Source organism: Electrona antarctica (genome assembly GCF_951216825.1).
Source record: "Electrona antarctica genome assembly, chromosome: 8".
Classification (NCBI taxonomy): Eukaryota; Metazoa; Chordata; class Actinopteri; order Myctophiformes; family Myctophidae; genus Electrona; species Electrona antarctica.
The window spans coordinates 55935850-55956425 of record NC_136789.1 but is presented as its reverse complement, the minus strand read 5'-3'; the positions used below and the strand labels follow the sequence as shown (position 1 = coordinate 55956425).

Here is a 20576-nt window from a genome sequence, read left to right as displayed (position 1 = left end):
ACTGCAGGGATAATCTGCCTGGGATAATAATATACATTGCAAAGGCAGATGAAGGCTGGCTACGCGAAGCTAAGCGACACAGTGAGTGTAAATGTCGAAGAGTGGTTATACATTAACAAAGTGCAATACTGAAAAATGCTTTATACCTGCCAAGCTAACCGACAGCTGTGCGTGAGGTGTGAGATATCATGGTTTGGAGAATGGGCTACCTGAGAGAGTACAAATACAACCAAATGGACCCATATCAGTCCATTTGTACAGTCTCAGAGTTTATTGTTATAAGAGGGTCCTTTGGTTCCATTTGAGTTAGAGTCACCTGGACAGATCCTGTTGGTGTTTACACACACACACACACACACACACACACACACACACACACACACACACACACACACACACACACACACACACACACACACACACACACACACACACACACACACACAAAGCTGTGCGCAGCTTCTTTTTCCGGGTATTTAGACAGCTGGTGGATGGAAATTAAGCTCCGCGGACGACTTGCGCGACGGCCAGATTCCCGGAAACGCTCTCCTCCGAGCAAGTCGTCCGCGGAGGTGGAGCTTAATTTCCATCCACACCAGCTGTCTAAAAACTCGGAAAATAAGCTGCCCACAGTTTAAGACGTGCGCGGCTGTCGACCGTTTTGCGCTTAGGTGTGGAAACAGTGTCTCTCTCTCTCTCTCTCTCCCCACAGACCTTGTATTGAACTGTACTTTCCTGTGCATTTTTCTGCAAAGGTGTGAGGTTGGTGAATGGGCCTTGGGAGTATTCAGGCAGAGTGGAGGTGAAGGCTAATGAGTCGTGGGCCTCAGTGTGTGAAGCTGACTTTGACCAGCAGGATGCAGAGGTGGTCTGTAGGGAGCTTGGCGCTGGAAATGCAATCCTCAAGGGGGCGTTCTATGGAGAAGCCAACGTTCCAATGTGGACCAAAGAGTTCCAGTGTGAAGGCAGCGAGTCTGCTCTCCTGGACTGTAGAACGTCAAACTCAACTCGACATACCTGCTCACCTGACAAGGCTGTTGGACTCACTTGCTCAGGTAAAATATCAACTACAATGTAGGTTTAGAAGATTATCATGTGTCTGTGTGCGTGTGCACGTGTGTCTGTGTGTCTGTGTGTGTGTGTGTGTGTGTGTGTGTGTGTGTGTGTGTGTGTGTGTGTGTGTGTGTGTGTGTGTGTGTGTGTGTGTGTGTAGCAGTTTGGATAACGCTCCATACACCAAACCATTGTTCGTCATTCATTCCTGCATATGTTTTTTATTAGTATGTGTGTTCTGATAGAAATCATACAGTTACCAATTCCCTACCCCATGTGGATGTCAAATAAATAGCAGCCAACAGGAGAAACAATTAAATGAAATCATTAACCTGTTGCACCCGATCCATGTACTCTGTTACACTTAAACGCATGTTTTCTTTTTCTTTCTTTCTTTTTGTTTTAATCTCTTCAGTTCACCAGATTCAACCAACACAACATATAAACCAACTCAAAACAACAACAGCAACTAAGCATTATTTACTGTAGCCTAAAAAAGGTTTCTTATAATCAGGTCAGCTGATCAGCTGCTCCTGACTGTGCCGAATACCAATTACAGGTCCAGAGGCGACCGTGCTTTTTCAGTGGCCGGCCCCAACCTCTGGAACTATCTGCCCCTACATATCAAGTCTGCCCGCTCCTTAGAGGCCTTTCAATCTTTACTTAAAACTAATTTCTTCTCCCTTTCAATGATGTTTGACCAAATTAACTTGTGTAATATTTGTCTTGCTTTGATGTTGTTTTACTATGCTATTTGTGTTGCTTGTATCTTTGTATGCTTGTTATGATCTTGTACAGCACTTTGGTTGACCTTGGTCTTTGTAAATATGCTCTAGAAATAAAGTTTGATTTGATTCATAATCAAAGTGATATTACTTTTTCCTTATTTATCTTCACTGTTTATTCTGTTGTCTCTGCACAGAGTTCAGGTTGGTGGGAGGAACCAACAACTGCGCTGGTGTACTGGAGATGCAACTCCGGAATGAGTGGAGACCAACGTTTGATCGCTATCGAGACTGGGACATGAAGGCATCACACGTAGTGTGTAGACAGCTGGGCTGTGGCCGTGCTCTTGCCACAGGCCGGAGAAGTGTGCCATACAGCCGGGCCGTATGGCGCACCATATCTACCTGTAGAGGATCTGAGTCTGCAGCGAAGCACTGCATTACAAAGGAATGGACTCACTCTGGTCAGACAAACACCTTACGAGAGATAACATGTTCAGGTAACAAACAATGACAGTAATACAGTATCTTATTTCATCTATCTATCTATCTATCTATCTATCTATCTATCTATCTATCTATCTATCTATCTATCTATCTATCTATCTATCTATCTATCTATCCATCATTTAATTCCTCTCCACACAAATGTGTGTGTTGTCACTGCTGTTGAACCATACTGACTCACTTCCCAGTGAGGAGCCCCCACACGAGGAGCCCCCTCGACAAAGCCGCATGCACCACAAGACTTTGTGGTACGCGGTGGGCAGGCACCTCTGCATACCTTTTCGTTGTGCTTTCTGATAGAAATCACACTGTTACTCGTCCCCACCCTGTGAACCTCAAATAAATATCAGAAAACACTAAAATCAAAGGAAATCATCTCCTGTATGACAACAGATAAACCAACCGATTGCACTCTGTTACACTCAAACTCATTTATCTTATCAATCGTCTCTTCAGGTCCCCTGGTTCAACCAACACCAAGCACCAGGTAAACGAAGATGAACCAACAACTAAACATTATAGATTTCAGCCTAAAAGATTTTCTTCTAATCAAATATTAATTTAGTTATTCTGTTGTCTCTGTACAGAGCCTGAGGGCGTCAGGTTGGTGGGATATGAACCAGAACTGCACTGGTATACGGGACACGAAACACATTTGACTAACTAGACTGGGAACGATGCAAATCAGGAACGATGCAAGCTGGACATGCATACGTCTGGTTATGCGTTACCTGTTGCACTCGTGAGAGTATGTGTCTGTCTGTCTGTCTGTCTGTCTGTCTGTCTGTCTGTCTGTCTGTCTGTCTGTCTGTCTGTCTGTCTGTCTGTCTGTTTTATGCCCATACATGGACATAGGCTATCTGTATATTATGTCTGTCTGGAGACATTTGAAAATTTCAACATTAAAAAATACATAAAATGACTTCAAAGTGTTTGATCAAGTCTTATTACATTTGTTGCTGACTCCTGTATCTCCTTCTTAACTGGAGCTTCATAGTATAGATACAGTAGATCAGATAAAAAAGAATTAGACAGCCAACTAGTAGGCCTACTGCACGATTCTTGCTCAAATTTAGAAATGAGATCGCATAGGTGTCTGAATCTAAATCTCAACCTTCTTTTGATTAATTGTGTAGCATATAACAATATAGCAATAACATGTTTAAACTGACATGTGATCATATATGTTTCATAACCTCATGTTTAAACTGACATGTGATCATATCATAGAAGCTAGCAAGGAAAGCCAAAATACACGCCTGGCATATCCTGCACAACAGAAATAGAGCCTCCAAACAGACTCAAGTCCTGCCACCCTTACAACAAGGCGGCACAAGAGATGTTACGTTCCATCCCGGAGGACTTATCCACCAGTGCATGGCTGGCGGCATCTTGGAAGCAGGAGTGGGAGTCTGCTGGGCCCTCCCGTATGCACCACTACATCTGTGATCCGGGTGATGGCGTTGAGGGAGAGGACCTACCACGCCGGCAGCAATGAAGAAGTGGGTCTTGACAGACAGAGTATGCGAGTGTGGCGAGCCTGAGCAGTCTGCCGAACACATCATTAACCCCTGTACAGACCTCCTTCGGAGGCCGGCCTCTTCCACGTGGGACCAGAGACAAGGGCGTGGCTACTCGATACTGAGTTGGACATTAGAGGATGATACACGAAAGAAGAAGAAGAAGACCTCATGTTTAAACGGACATGTGATCATAGTAGATATGTTTCAAGTTGATTGCTAGATGTTTTGTGCTCAAGTTAAAGGAGCATTTAACCCATCATGTGTCTCAGAGGAGAGCTATAGACCGTTCAGAAACTTGCCTACCAATGACATCACCGGGGAGGCATACTATGGTCCGACGGAGCATTGATTCGACATGCGTCCGCACCTCGGACTAGCGCCTGCTCCCGTGCTTGCAGTTATTGTTAGGGTTTGAGGTGGGTAGTCAGCGCACGCACACGCACGCACGCACGCACGCACACACACACACACACTGAACTGATTTTACCAGGGTCAGCGTGATACTTTTACAATTAATTAATTACTCACCTAACGCCAGGGCTCCACCGGACGCGTTGCGTCTCCGTCGCGTGCGTCAAAAAACGCACCGGTTCAATTTTAATGCACGCGTCGCGTCTCCGTCAACGCAACGCAACGCAACGCGGGCAGTGGAGCCACCCTTCATTGATTAAAAAGGGAACATTCCCTGACGGTGACGGAGACGCGACGCTGACGCGCCCGGTGGAGCCCTGGTGTATAATGCTGGCTACCGCCGCAGTAGCTCGATAGGATCCACTTCCACCATGTTTAACGTATATTCCAAAGTGTGTAGACTGTAGACATTGTTTAAGTCAAAGATGCACAGCATCATGGCTGTCATATGGTAATATAAACTTTGGCTAAAAGCACGTGTTTAATCCACCACCACCATCACTTCTAGTCAATGTTTACAGTCTGTCAGTCCCTCTCTCCCAGCATCATACTCTGGAAAAACAACTGTCTGTCATGGAAGTACAACCGAAACAAAACCTCCTCTTCAAAATAAGAGCTATACTTGTAATGATTAGTCAACACTAGTTTTATTTCTTAAAGTGAACTTACAGGATGTGTATACTTATAGCGCCCTGAGAGATAATGCTTTGAATGGGTATTGATCGATGTAAGGGTGGCAGCGAGGGCAGTTGACTGGAGTGTACACTGTACAGGGTTTGATGAGGTCTTGCCATATATGGAGCGTGTCTTGAGTGTACAGGGTTTGATGAGGTCAGATCAACATATGGAATGACAGAACAGGTCAGCTCCATATATGGAGATCTAAGGGTGGCAGCAGGGGCAGTGTCTTGAGTGTACAGGGTTTGAGGAGGTCAGATGGGGTCAGTTCAACATACAGTAGCTCCATATATGGAGATCTAAGGGTGGCAGCGGGGGCAGTGTCTTGAGATACAGGGTTTGATAAGGTCAGATGAGGTCAGATAAACATATGGAATTTATTCTGTATTGAAAAAACATAAAACTAGTAGAATACGCACATCACTTAATAGAGGTACGTGCTGGGTTCAAATGGGACATCAGAAAAAGAGAAAAGAACCCACACACTCATCTGCTCCAAATGTTTTTATTGATGACGTTTCGAGCCAAGGCTCGATCTTCATCTGGTCAAACTCTTTTTTATTAATTCTGGATTGGCCATATATGGAGTGTGTCACGAGGCGTGACTGACGGACTGACCAACAGGTTAGGCGTGACTGACAGCAGGTTTTGCGGGTTTTCATAGTAAACTGCGACCTACAGTCGCAATAACACTATTGATAATTGTTATTTCTTTAAAGATTTTATTTCAATGTGTGTGTGTGTGTGTGTGTGTGTGTGTGTGTGTGTGTGTGTGTGTGTGTGTGTGTGTGTGTGTGTGTGTGTGTGTGTGTGTGTGTGTGTGTGTGTGTGTGTGTGGGGAAAAAAATATGTGAATAATTGTTGTAGACCTATATATAAATAGAAAATGTATAAATATATGTTTAAAAAAGTTATGCCTCAACTTCTATAATTCCAAGTGCCAAGGTTCAAATATGATTATTTGAACCTCTTCGCTTGTGGGACCTCCTAATGTCCCACTTTGTCTTTCAAAAGTCAAAAGTGTTGCAAATATACAATACAAAAACAATAACCAGTAACCACATTGTAGTGGCAACAGTTTTGAATGTACAATATTTCCATGTGACAGTGACAATGTGATAAAAACAACATGCATGTGTAGTATGACAGAATATTAATATGTGGAATATGTTAGACATTAGAGGCAAACAATAAAGAAAAAGAAAACACTTTTATCAGAAAACCTTCAGACTGAGTTAATTGTAATGCAGCAGAAGTGCCTCTAGATGGCGACATAGACTAGTGGAAAAACCCTCTCACTGTTTATTAAATGATACTTTGACTCTCCCATTGAAAATAAAACCTCCCCTTGCAGGTATAATAGGATACATTTCCCATAGCCTGGAGGGAAGGGTCCCGCTGTGATTGGCTAGTAGCTGGTTGTCAGGGTGACAGAACAGCAGTAACCTATCTCACGTTATTTTTTTCGTTTTCAAATAGGCTAAAAAGAATCTACTATAGCCTGCTCTAATTGAGGGGGGGGGGGGGGGTCTCTCCGGGCCATGGGATTGAACGGTGTGCGTGCGCGTGCATCTATACTCTATGGCGTGCATGCGTTGGCCGGGTGGATAGGAGGGGGGCGGGGCCGTGTGTCTGTATCTGTGTGGATTGAAGCGGCATCCTCCTTCAGTGTCTGTCTGACTCTCCCCCTCACAGTCACAGCAGCATCGGACGGTTGATACGGAATCCATAATCCATCTGTTTATCATATACGGACCTTTAATCCATATCTCTGCTATAGCTGGTTCACAATACAACATATACTGTGCTGAATCTGTATAGCCTATTTATTCCTACCGATTCATCATTGTATTCGTCTTATAGCCTATATATATACCTGCAGACGGTTCAAAAGGGGGAGGATTGGAAGACACACAGACCCCAAAAAGGAGAGGATTCAGATGTGAGTAACATTTATTTGTTTTATTTATAATTTGCTTTTTTTTTTACTAAGGCTATTTAAATTAAATTGTATTTAAAAGTAACCACACACAAACAAATATATAGTTGGATATACTGTACTTGGACCGCTTTTCTCCCTCTACACCAAATCTCTATATGCAAAAAAAAAAAAAGAAGCTGATAGACGCGCTGTGAGCTTGTAGATCAGCTCGGGGATAATGTTCCCCCTGCCGGCACATGGATGCTGGGGTTGAAGTGGTTGTTTTTAATTATTTATTTTCATATTTTCTCAAGGGTATAAAGAGGTAGTAGGGTTAGTGTTTTAGATGATTTGTATTATATGTTGTTGTTTTTTTTGGTTGGGGGATATATTTCCCCATGGATACAACATAAGCCCGATTTATCCTTTGTCGTGTGATGGTGTCGCGCGGCAAAAACAGCCGGTCTACAAACACAATGCGTAGATCGATTTATTGTAGCTTACCTTATCTATACTTCTAATCTAAGCTGCACCAATTAACACAAAAATAAAATAAATAAAATAAATAAAATAAATAAAATAAATAAAATAAATAAAATAAATAAAATAAATAAAATAAATAAAATAAATAAAATAAATAAAATAAATAAAATAAATAAAATAAATAAAATAAATAAAATAAATAATAATAGTAATTAATAATAATAATAATAATAATAATAATAATGCATTATTATTGCATTATGCATTGAAGGAAGCATGAGCTCAGTTCGGGGCTCTCCCCACATTGGCAGAGGGAGAGTAAGCGCCCAGGATTACAGTTTAGGCAACGGGTGAAAAGATGGGTTACAAAACTTGTGGGATAAAAATAAAAAACAAAAACAAAAAAAACAACGATGACTACCACAATGTACAGTTACCGTATATTTAACACTTATTCTAACAAAGTAATATCACTTATACTGTAACCCCTACCGTTATCCACTTTGAGACACAGCTGCCCACCAGAGTGACATCAAACAAACCCGTCCACTCTCGTCTCCTCTTCTTTGCGCAGTTTTCCGCGGGGAACTAAAAGGATTAGGCTTAAAGAGGCTGAAAGATGGTGAAACTGGGGAGTAATCTTCAGGACAAAGGCTCCAAAGCCTCCAGCGTGGAGGATGGATTCCAGAACGTTCCCCTCATCACACCCCTGGACGTGGGCAGCCTGCAGTGCACAGCACCCGAGAAGGTGGGACCACTGTGTGTGTGTGTGTGTGTGTGTGTGTGTGTGTGTGTGTGCGTGTGTTTGTGTGTGTGTGTGTGTGTGTGTGTGTGTGTGTGTGTGTGTGTGTGTGTGTGTGTGTGTGTGTGTAAATGAGAAAAGGATGTTGCACATCAGCAATGGTTTTCAGTGGTGTCCTAAACCCTACATTTTTATACATCAAATTGTAGGAAAAAAAAACAACAAAAGGGTAGCACATCCAAAAACTAAAATAAATGGTTTCCATTTCTTTATTGGCACAAACCAAAAAGGAACGCTTATGCGTTTCGGCTATGAGCCTTCATCAGAGCATTAGTAAGGTGTTAAAGCATTCTCGCCCCCCCAAATCGGCACACACGTGACGGCTTGGGACGTATTTGACCAAACATTTTCAACATTTGACCCACGTCTACACTCGGCGGAGGTGCCTCTCGTGGCTCACGTCCGATTTAGATGGCTCGCCCGTCGTTCTTTTGGCGGAGCGAGCCGTCTCCCTCTTAGGCTATACGCCTTGGGTTTGAGAACGGCACGTCCGCATTCCAGGAGAATGCGGACGTGTGAGAGTGTGTTGGCTTCCATACACCAAAGATCAGTGTTTCTCAAACCTTTTAAATATATAAGGACACTCAGTTTGACATGCATTAGTCAATTAGTCCAATCAATCAATCAATCAATCAATCCATCTAACTGTATTAAAGACACATGGTCCATAGTGACATAAAAAAACATACAAATACAAAGACAAACACAGGCAGACTTCGTCTACATAAATTCATAAATGCATACTATACAGTCCCCCTCCCACATAACTCTGAGAGTGTACAAATGGAACCAAATGGGTGTACACTCTCGGAGTTACAGACCCGTGAGGGTCCATTTGGTTCCATTTGTACACTCTCTGAGTTATAGACCTGTGAGGGTCCATTTGGTTCCTACCGATCATTTAGCTGGGGACACCCTGGAACCCCCTCAAGGACCCTCTAGTGGTCCCTGGACCACAGTTTAAGAACCACTGGCATAGATTATACAAGCTCTCTCAGTTCAGCTATAACGCAAGGCAGCGGTCTGAACCTTCCCTGGCAGCAACAAGAGATACAAAACTACAAAGCAACTCAGCACATCTGAATATATGCGAGTGAGAAAGATATAAAGGGAATTACAAAGGGTTGGATTCAACAGAACAGGGAACTGGCTGACGGAAACAATTCCCCGTTACAAGCAGGAATTGTGTGGAGAGAGAAACAACAACTTGCTTGTTTTCTACCTTTGTAGCTGCTAGTGTGTACGCATATTTGAAGACAGCCCAACTTTATGTCATAGCTTTGTAGCGAGCATAAGAAGCTACAAGTGTTGGCTGTCAGTTTGTATCTTCATGCCGCTGGCTTCAACTGAAAACGTACGTTAAACTATAGCTTTGTATCTTCATGTGACTGGCTTCCATTGAACATTAAAGGTGGCCTAGCTGTAACTTTGCATCTTCATGTCACTGGCTTCCATTGAACATTAAAGGTGGCCTAGCTGTAACTTTGCATCTTCATGTAGCTGGCTTCCATTGAACATGAATGCCAGCCTGTAGCTTTGTAACTTCATGTAGCTGGCTCCCATTGAAAATGCATGGTAGCTTGTAGCTTTGTATACCTTCATGTGGCTGGCTTCCTTTGAAAATGCATAGATAGCCTGTAACTTTGCATCTTCGTATCACTGGCTTCCTTTGAAAATGCATGGTAGCCTCAGCCTGTAGGCCTAACTTGCATTCTTCATGTCACAATGGCTTCCTTGTGGGGCGACTGTGGCTCAAGAGGTAGAGCAGGTCGTCCAATGATCCATGGGTCGGAGGTTCGAATCCCGGCTCCTCCTGTCTACATGTCGAAGTGTCCTTGGGCAAGACACTGAACCCCAAATTGCTCCCGATGTGCTGGTTGGTACCTTGAATGGCTTCCGCCGCAATCGGTGTATGAATGTGTGTGTGAATGGGTGAATGTAATGCACAATCTATGTAAAGCGCCTTGGATAAAGGCGCTATATAAATGCACCATTTACCTTTGAAAATGCATGGTAGCCTGTAGCTTTGTATCTTCATGTCGCTGATTTCCACTGACAATGCATGGTAGTCTGTAGCTTATATCTTCATGTCACTGGCTTCCATTGAATGGTAGTCCAAACTGGACTGGGCAAACCTCACAGAAAATGAGTTACAGCAGTATACAAGGCTGTTTACTTAAATAATATTAATTTACCTGTTGATGCTATTACATGTGGAAACATTAATTGTAAGGATGGTGGCCATTATAATGACCTGTGTAAAATGTATGACATAATAGTGCATTATTTGGTTATGGGAAGCAATCCTCTTAAAAGAAAAAAGAGTGGACGATATAACATGAAACATGGTTGGAATGCGTATGTTCAAGAACAGTATGTAGAGACTAAATAAGCTTTTAAATGTAGGGTATTAGCAGGACAGTGGCATGACCCTGAGTGTGAACGCAAGAAGCAAGCAAACTCTAGATATAAGTACGCTCTGTGCTATATTAAAATAAATATGTACAGGCCATGAGGGCAAACTCTATGGCTTAAAGGCTACTGCAAAACAATGTTGATGAGTTCTGGAAGGAAGTGAATGTGCTTAACAATAATAAGATGCCGATGCCCTCTAGTATTGATGGCATTACTGGGCCTGATAAGTAACATCGCTGAGCTGTGGAGAAGGCACTATGAAAATATTTTTCATTGTGTTAAGAGTGAGATTTCCCACAGTGATGGCGTGACTCTCAGAGATGATGAGGTGAGCTATGCTATTGAAAAATTAGTTGTGGCCAATGATTACAGCAGAACATCTGAAACACTCTAGCCATAGACTTTCAGTACGTGCTACTGGCAATGTGTTTCTCTGGGCTAATGATGCATGGCATACTGCCTGAGTCCATGTTGTCTTATACTGTTAGTGCCAGTAGTTAGAAATAAAACGGGAAAGTTAACTAGCATAGACAACTACAGCCCAATGGACCTTTAGCTAAGCAACACCCTCTCCCACTTGGACACTTTCCAGCCGGGCTCATTCATTCCAATGTAAATATCATAGATTTTACACATTAAATACTGGTTCATTTTTGGAACCAGACCTTCAAAATCTCTTCCAAATTCCGTCAACAAGGCCTGCCATATGCACTGGAAAAGTCTGTGCGTGGCATTTCTTTTTTAAAACAGTGTTTTATCATATGGACAGGCTCAAAGAGTATATACAGCAACCACCGACAACCAATTTGGATTTAAGAAAAAAACATGGCACGGATTTATGTATTTACACACTTAAGGAGATTGTCAGACTGACAGTACAATATTTATGTGTTTTCTGGATGCCTCACGGGCGCATTCATCATGGTAAACTGTTCTTAAAACTACAAGAGCGAGGTGAGGTGTCCCCTTATATCTAATAAGGGTCCTGCAGTATTGGTACTCTCAACAAACTATGCAGGCTAAGTGGGGAACGAGCACTTCCACACCCTTGCTGGTGTCCAATGGAGTGCGCCAGGGGCATATATTGTCGCCACTATTATTTAATGTATACATGGATGATTTATCTAAACAGCTTAACGAGTGTAAAACTGAGTGTATGGTGGGGGATAACCTTATCAATCATATGATTTACGCAGATTATCTAGTTGTACTGTCTCCATACAGTGCTGGCCTACAGCAGCTACTAACGGGTATGTACCAAATAATATGGGTTTTTATTTGATAATAAGTTCAACTCTAAAAAGAGTGTTGTTGTGATCTGTAAAACGAAGGACGACCAGAAGCTTACCTTTCCCTCTTTCTCTTTGGCAGGTGAAGCATTAGGCTTCGTACAGACATATCAGACGAACATGCTCTGTGCTGTCCGTGTTTCATGGCCGCCTCAATGCTTTTCCAATGGAAGTCACATGGTTTGACCAAACAGTTGTGTGTGATGGGGGGAGGGGGGGGCAATCAAACACAAGTGTTTGGTCAAACCACGTGACTTCCACGAAAACACAGGCAGAGCACAGCACAGTTGTTCTTTATGTGTGTACGAAGCCTTAGGCCTAGTTCACACCTACACAACAAATGTTCGGTCCGTGTGTGATGCCTGATTGCTTTTTGATTGCTGCTCCAATTCATTTTCAATGGGAGTCACATGGTTTGACCAAACATTTTTGTTTGATGAGGGGGGAGCAATCAGCAATCAGCCATCAAACACAAATGTTTGATCAAACCATGTGACTCCCATTGGAAATGCTTTTCCAATGGGAGTCACATGGTTTGACCAAACATTTTTGTTTGATGAGGGGGGAGGGGCAGAACACCACCAGCAATCAGCAATCAAACACAAATGTTTGATCAAACCATGTGACTCCCATTGGAAAAGCATTGTGGTGGCCCAAACAAACAAACAAAAAAACGACCAAACATTTGCTTGATTGGTGTTTGGTACGTGTGAATGAGGCCTGTGAGGTTGTAAAGAAGTTTAAATACCTGGGTCACATAATTAGGGATGGTTTCTGTGACGATGATGATGTGCAGCGTCAGTGCTGTAAATTATATGGTCAAGCCAATATGCTGGCACGAAAGATTCACATGTGTACAGACAATGTTAAAATACACTTTTTAAAACATATTGGACTCCACTGTACACAGCTCACTTATGGTGCCGTTATAGCAGTGCAAAAATGAAAAACAAAACTTCAGGTGGCATATAATGAGGATATAATGATTTAGAATCTTTCTGAGGCCTCATTCACACGTACACAACACAAGTTTGGTCCGTGTGGGATGTCTGATTGCTTTTTGATTGCTGCTCCAATTTATTTTCAATGGGAGTCACATGGTTTGACCAACCATTTTTGTTTGATGAGGGGGGAGAAATCAGCAATCAGCGATCAAACACAAATGTTTGATCAAACCATGTGACTCCCATTGAAAAAGCATTGTGGTGGCCCAAAAAAACAAAAAAACGACCAAACATTGCTTGATTGGTGTTTGGTACGTGTGAACTAGGCCTGAAACTCCCAAGATGGACCAGTGCAAGTGAAATGTTTGTGACTAGTAGTAATGTACCCACTTTTCATGCTGTACTGAGGAATTTTATGTTCAGATTTATAGATTGAAGGAGTCAAAGAACGTATTAATTATGGCCAAGGTTCTCCGCTTTTGGAATCACTGGAGGAAATGTTTACATGTTTTTCAATTGATATGGACTGTATGGAGTGAAAATAGCCTGATAGGCTATCTCTATGTATTGTTGTTTGTTTTTGTGTCTTGTTTTGTATTTGGACCTATAGAGCGTTGCGGTCCCGCCCCCTTTCATGGCGACGCCAGGCCCGGGAAATAATTCCCAATGCAAGTTTTTATTTAAAGACCTTTTAACAAAGCCAACTCGAGTTGTGATATTGGACCAAACAAATAATAACAAAGAAGAAAAACAAGAAAAAAAGTGTTGTAACCTGCCGTTTTTTTCTTCTCTCTAATTATTTCTTCGGACATTTGTTGTCATGATTTGTCACAACTCGAGTTGGCTTTGTACGACGCTTAAAAGGTCTTTAAATAAATACTTTTTGAAAAGTCTATGAGGAAAATTAACGGGGAATTCTTCTCCGGGTCTCTCAAGGGGGCGGGACTGCGACGCTCCATAAGTGTCTGCAAATAAAGTTTATATATATTCTCCATGTCACTGGTTTCCATTAGAAATTAACGGTAGCCTGTATAACTTTGTGTGAACACAGCATAAGGAGGGCCGTGTGTTTTGAGCAGCAAGTAAATCCTCTCGCTGTGGTTTTTTCAAAAATATAATACAAAAATAATAATTCAGTGGTCCACTATGCCAAGTCACTATATGTCACCTACATTTTATTTCTGTTCTTATTAAACCCCCCCTCCTCCATTCTCCCCCATCCATCATTCCCTCTCCCTCTCTCTCTCTCTCTCTCATTCATTCATTCAGCCAGCAGCATGGTCGCGTCATTTTGTTGTTGTGTTTTCCCCAGTGAGATTAGGGCCACGGATTTGGAGTCATCTATCATCCCCTGTCGACATCCCATAACGGTTAATCCAGTTACCATGGCCACCGACCGGGCACAGTGGGGGGGGGGGGGGGGGGGTCTGATTGGTGGCTTCCTGTGGGTGAACACACAGCTGAATATGATACACATGATGATCATTAATGGAATCACGCAGCTGCCATGATGCATGGAAGCAATAGAGCGGGTTCGGGACCTGCGCCCTTCAGAGCGGCTGGGAGAGGATGAAGCAGTCAGTGGTGCTCAATGTTTTTCATGTCAAGGATCCCCAGAATTATCTGTCTTTGGCTGCGGACCTGAAAATATGTTGTTCCAGGGACTCCCCCCTCCCAGAAGCAAAAATTTGAGTTAAAAACGTTCACTTGGAAGGGGGGTCATTTGAATGCGGTTTTATGTCAAGGGTGATTGATTGTGTTTCTCATAGCAATCAAACATAACACAAGTCCTGTCACTGTCATGGCATTTTACTTAACCACAAGTAATTGTGATTAATGACATAATTATGTTTTTTGGCACTGGACATTGGAACATTACCAAAAACATGTGGGATTTCTGTTTATGATTTTCAGGCTTCAGCAATTATTGTGCATGGGGCAGATATGACAAATGACTTAAACATACAAAGGGACATACAAGGGACTCATTCATTCATTCATTCATTCAGTCATTCATGCTTACAGTTTTTCACGATTGTTAACACACGTTTTTCACAACCTAACGGCATTCTCAAAACTGCACACACAAAACTGAAAACCTCACACACAAAATGCTAAACCCTGACTCTCCTTTTCCATGATGACTCTTCTTAACTGTTCCCAAAATGGAACTGGTGTTTTCATTTGGTACACACCGCCATATTTTCAAATGACACACACATACCATTCATTGAGTATATACGTACACACAACTAAGCATTGGAGCAGGATTTACAGCACAATGAAGTGAAAAATTGAAAACACAATCATAGAAATGGAACACACATGAATGACAATGACTCTGGAGAATGAGCCATTTCTCCTTTTGTAAAATGACTCCGTGTAGGCCTACTTTTTCATAGTCAAACATAAAACAGCACACAAATATGCAGCCGATTTCTTTTTTTTCTGTTTTTTTGCTGTAAACCAGCCTGCTCAAAGCCGGCTCCTCAATAGGATTCAGGAAAGGAGAATAAGGTGGAAGGAATAGAACAGAACAATTGTCTAATGATGCCAGCAACCGTGTAGTGGCTGAGATTGGGTTGGACCCTCTGGCTCATGGTCAAACCATGATTGAGCACATGGTCAACCACAGTTGCCCGAATCTCATTAGATATGACCGTTCTCCTTCTTTCTCCTCTTCCTCTCCCTCCTCCTCCACCTTGTTCTCCTCCTCCACCATGTCCTCCTCCTCCTCCTCCTCCTCCTCCTCCTCCTCCTCCTTCTCTCTGTCCACCTACTCCTCTACCTCCTCCTCATCCTCTCACTCTTACCCCTCTCCTTCTCTGGTTGTCGATCTCTTCAAGGTTCTCCATTGTTCACCCAACAAAACAGAGGCTCTCAAGTCCCTTTTATGCTGCAGTCCTGATTGCTCACCAGATCTGAATGTTTAGAGATTTGACTATTTGTGTGTTGTAGGTTGATGCTTTGAGATTTTATGTGAGAAGTGTGTGCAACAACTGAACATTCTCCTCCTCCACCATGTCCTCCTCTTCCACCATGTCCTCATCCTCCACCATGTACTCCTCCTCCTAGTCCTTCTCCTTGTCTTCCTCTCCCCCCCTCCTCCTCCTCTCTGTCAATCTACTCCCCTACCTCCTCGTCCTCCTCTCACTCTTACCCCTCTCCTTCTCTGGTTGTCGATCTCTTCAAGGTTCTCCATTGTTCACCCAACAAAAAAGTCCCTTTTATGCTGCAGTCCTGATTGCAAATTGCTCACCAGACCTGAATGTTTAGAGATTTGACTATTTGTGTGTTGTAGGTTGAGGCTTTGAGATTTTATGTGAACAACAACTGAACATTGTGTGTAGTGTTTGGACAACAAGGTGATGTGTAATTGACATCAGAGTGTAAAGAAGGAAAGTCAGAGTCTAATGCAGATAAGGGAGTGTGATGTAGTGCAAATTGTGTCGAGCGATTTGTGTGAAATCATGAAAAACTGTAAGTGCAATTTTGAGGCGCTGGAGCCTGTTACTTTATACTTGAGTGCTTCCATTGTTCAATAGTTTATACTTTAACTCCACTACATCTCCGACTCAAGAGGCAAATATTTTACGTTTTGCTCCACTATAATCATTTGAAAACTTTACAGATTTACATTACAAAACGTATACATTAACGGCATTGAGACCTAATTTATACATCCTCTTGTTTGGAAATAACCAATTTACTGTCAGCGTTTGGGACAGGCGCAAACAAAGGCAGAGGGCAAGGAAGACACATGGCGAGGTCGAATACAAGGGGGTTAATTAACCAAAACAGGAATATACACTAGAACACGAGGAAACTAAGGGATACTAGGAGCAAGAGAAAACACTTAGGAACAGAAACTACTGACTTTCTTTCACGCACGAACAAGGAACTGAAAACACAAAGGCATATATATAGACAAAGACTAACTAGGCACAGGTGAACACAACTGACAATCAACACTGGGATAGGCTGGGGGACTATGGGGACACAGGTGAAGCAAAACGAATACATTATCACAGGTGAGACAAGACAGGCAACAGTAGCTACAGAGGCAGACAGGAAGGCACAAAACAATACTACAAAATATAAGTAGGTGAAAGGTAAACTCTAACTGGAAAATAACAAGGAAAACACAATAATCATAACCAACTACAAACCGAGGAACACACGAGTGGCTGTGGAGGTAGAGCAGGTCGTCCAATGATCCCTGGGTCGGCGGTTCGAATCCCGACTCCTCCTGTCCACATGTCGAAGTGTCCTTGGGCAAGACACTGAACCGCAGGCCCTTTTTGAAACTAGCTCCTCGCCACTCGCCCTACACACTTCCACTCGGTTTGAGTATAGATATATCAATAACCGAGACGCAATGCAATGCAAGTGGATGGGAGGGGGATTCCGGTGCCGTCTCTATTATGGATATATCTATGCTCAAACCGAGTGGAAGTGTGTAGGGCGAGTGGCGAGGAGCTAGTTTCAAAAAGGGGGCTACATTGCCTCCAGTGAGTCGGTCGGTGTGAGCTCGCCACCATTGGTGTGTGAATGTGGGAAGTGAGGACGTCGACTGTTCGCCGCTTCACCTCCTAATGTATGAATGAATGTAACCATTGTAAAGAGATTTGAGCACTTGGAAAAGCGCTACAAAAATGCAATTTATTAAATGCAATTTATTATGAAAGTAGGCTACAACAAGGAGACAGAACATGTCACGGACCGTGACATTTACAAGCTAAAACATAACCAAGCTTGTAGATCTGTTTCATCCGATACATTTTGACTGTTGTTGGAATAAACCTGTGAAACATGACATGCATGATGATGATGAGCACTTTTTTCATTAGGCACTTTAAGCCTATTTGGATGCCAATATTGTTGTACTTTTACTTAAGTAATTTGAGTACAGGACTATTACTTATTTCCTCTTGTTTGGAAATAACCAATTTACTGTCAGCGTTTGGGACAGGCGCAGACAAAGGCAGAGGGCAAGGAAGACACATGGCGAGGTCGAATACAAGGGGGTTAATTAACCAAAACAGGATATTAGGAATATACACTAGAACACGAGGAAACTAAGGGATACTAGGAGCAAGAGAAAACACTTAGGAACAGAAACTACTGACTTTCTTTCACGCACGAACAAGGAACTGAAAACACAAAGGCATATATATAGACAAAAACTAACTAGGCACAGGTGAACACAACTGACAATCAACACTGGGATAGGCTGGGGGACTATGGGGACACAGGTGAAGCAAAACTAATACATTATCACAGGTGAGACAAGACAGGCAACAGTAGCTACAGAGGCAGACAGGAAGGCACAAAACAATACTACAAAATATAAGTAGGTGAAAGGTAAACTCTAACTGGAAAATAACAAGGAAAACACAATAATCATAACCAACTACAAACCGAGGAACACACGAGTGGCTGTGGAGGTAGAGCAGGTCGTCCAATGATCCCTGGGTCGGCGGTTCGAATCCCGACTCCTCCTGTCCACATGTCGAAGTGTCCTTGGGCAAGACACTGAACCGCAGGCCCTTTTTGAAACTAGCTCCTCGCCACTCGCCCTACACACTTCCACTCGGTTTGAGTATAGATATATCAATAACCGAGACGCAATGCAATGCAAGTGGATGGGAGGGGGATTCCGGTGCCGTCTCTATTATGGATATATCTATGCTCAAACCGAGTGGAAGTGTGTAGGGCGAGTGGCGAGGAGCTAGTTTCAAAAAGGGGGCTACATTGCCTCCAGTGAGTCGGTCGGTGTGAGCTCGCCACCATTGGTGTGTGAATGTGGGAAGTGAGGACGTCGACTGTTCGCCGCTTCACCTCCTAATGTATGAATGAATGTAACCATTGTAAAGAGATTTGAGCACTTGGAAAAGCGCTACAAAAATGCAATTTATTAAATGCAATTTATTATGAAAGTAGGCTACAACAAGGAGACAGAACATGTCACGGACCGTGACATTTACAAGCTAAAACATAACCAAGCTTGTAGATCTGTTTCATCCGATACATTTTGACTGTTGTTGGAATAAACCTGTGAAACATGACATGCATGATGATGATGAGCACTTTTTTCATTAGGCACTTTAAGCCTATTTGGATGCCAATATTGTTGTACTTTTACTTAAGTAATTTGAGTACAGGACTATTACTTCTTTATACTCAGACTACGTTTTCCTCCACTGGCATCAGACTATAGTGTTGATTTTCACAGCAAGTTTTGATTTAGCTTTCGTCATGTTTTAGTCATCTGAAAAGTTCTAGTTTTAGTCGACGGAATCTACAGTTGATTTTGTCGACTAAAATGCATTTTGGCAGGCCTTGATGGCGTCGTAATGCCTGATTTTACACTTGGTTGCATGATGAAAATAGACGCTCTATACAAGATGATAATGTGTCACAGCGTGGCACGTTGTGGACCTGTAGATCTGCTATTTCCAGAGTGCAAGCAAGTGTAAAATCAGGCATTACGACGCCATCAATACATTTTGAATGTTGAAATTGTCAATACATTTAGTCATCGTATAGCTTAACATTTTATTTAGTTTTTATGTCGTTTTTGTCAGTGAAATAAAGGTAGTTTAGTAGTCGACAAAATCAACACTGCATCAGACCAGTTGGGTAGCTTTTGATAGCAGGGCGAAGGGACACATGTATCCCATGTATTATTTAGCCTGTGCAGCAGTTTTTTTCCCCACACTTATTATTCGTCCTGGCTGGGTCTGATGAGGGTTATTTTATTATTCGTCCTGGCTGGGTCTGAGGAGGTTTATTTTATTATTCGTCCTGGCTGGGTCTGAGGAGGTTTATTTTATTATTCGTCCTGGCTGGGTCTGATGAGGGTTATTTTATTATTCGTCCTGGCTGGGTCTGAGGAGGTTTATTTTATTATTCGTCCTGGCTGGGTCTGATGAGGGTTATTTTATTATTCGTCCTGGCTGGGTCTGAGGAGGTTTATTTTATTATTCGTCCTGGCTGGGTCTGAGGAGGTTTATTTTATTATTCGTCCTGGCTGGGTCTGATGAGGGTTATTTTATTATTCGTCCTGGCTGGGTCTGATGAGGTTTATTTTATTATTCGTCCTGGCTGGGTCTGAGGAGGTTTATTTATTATTCGTCCTGGCTGGGTCTGATGAGGTTTATTTTATTATTCGTCCTGGCTGGGGTCTGAGGAGGTTTATTTTATTATTCGTCCTGGCTGGGTACTGAGGAGGTTTCATTGCAAAGCAAATAGATTGGAAGTATCACTATGGTACTCTATAACCCTGCAGTACATTTGCATTGCATACAGTACTGAACACTTCTGTTACATTGAGCTGTGTGTGTGTGTGTGTGTGTGTGTGTGTGTGTGTGTGTGTGTGTGTGTGTGTGTGTGTGTGTGTGTGTGTGCGTGTGTGCGTGCGTGTGTGCGTGTGTGTGTGCGTGCGTGTGTGCGTGCGTGCGTGCGTGACAGACAGACATGAAACAGCCTCTCTCCATCTCATCACCAGCTAACTGGAGAGAGCTGTCAATCAAAATCACTAACCATATGCTCTCTCTCTCTCTCTCTCTCCTCTGTCTCTCTCGGTCTCTCACCCCACCCTCTCTCCCTCTCACACACCCTCAGTAGCGTCTGTCTGTCTGTCTGTCCTGTCTGTCTGTCTGTCTGTCTGTCTGTCTGTCTGTCTGTCTGTCTGTCTGTCTGTCTGTCTGTCTGTCTGTCTGTCTGTCTGTCTGTCTGTCTGTCTGTCTGTCTGTCTGTCTGTCTGTCTGTCTGTCTGTCTGTCTGTCTGTCTGTCTGTCTGTCTGTCTGTCTGTCTGTCTGT

At 42.8% G+C, this 20576-nt stretch overlaps 1 protein-coding gene across 1 annotated transcript in view; it reads left to right on the top strand.

The window, feature by feature from the left end:
* Positions 1 to 6731: 6731 nt before the first annotated feature.
* The window catches only part of LOC306928860 (neuronal vesicle trafficking-associated protein 2-like), a gene marked incomplete at its 3' end in the record, with an annotated part of 36225 nt that continues 22380 nt past the window's right edge, over positions 6732 to 20576 (top strand). The window contains exons 1-2 of the mRNA XM_079509134.1: positions 6732 to 6839; positions 7876 to 8049. Of these exons, the coding sequence (XP_079365260.1) occupies positions 7921 to 8049 (129 nt within the window). The 5' untranslated portion in view covers positions 6732 to 6839; positions 7876 to 7920. The remainder of the gene's footprint in view (positions 6840 to 7875; positions 8050 to 20576) is intronic.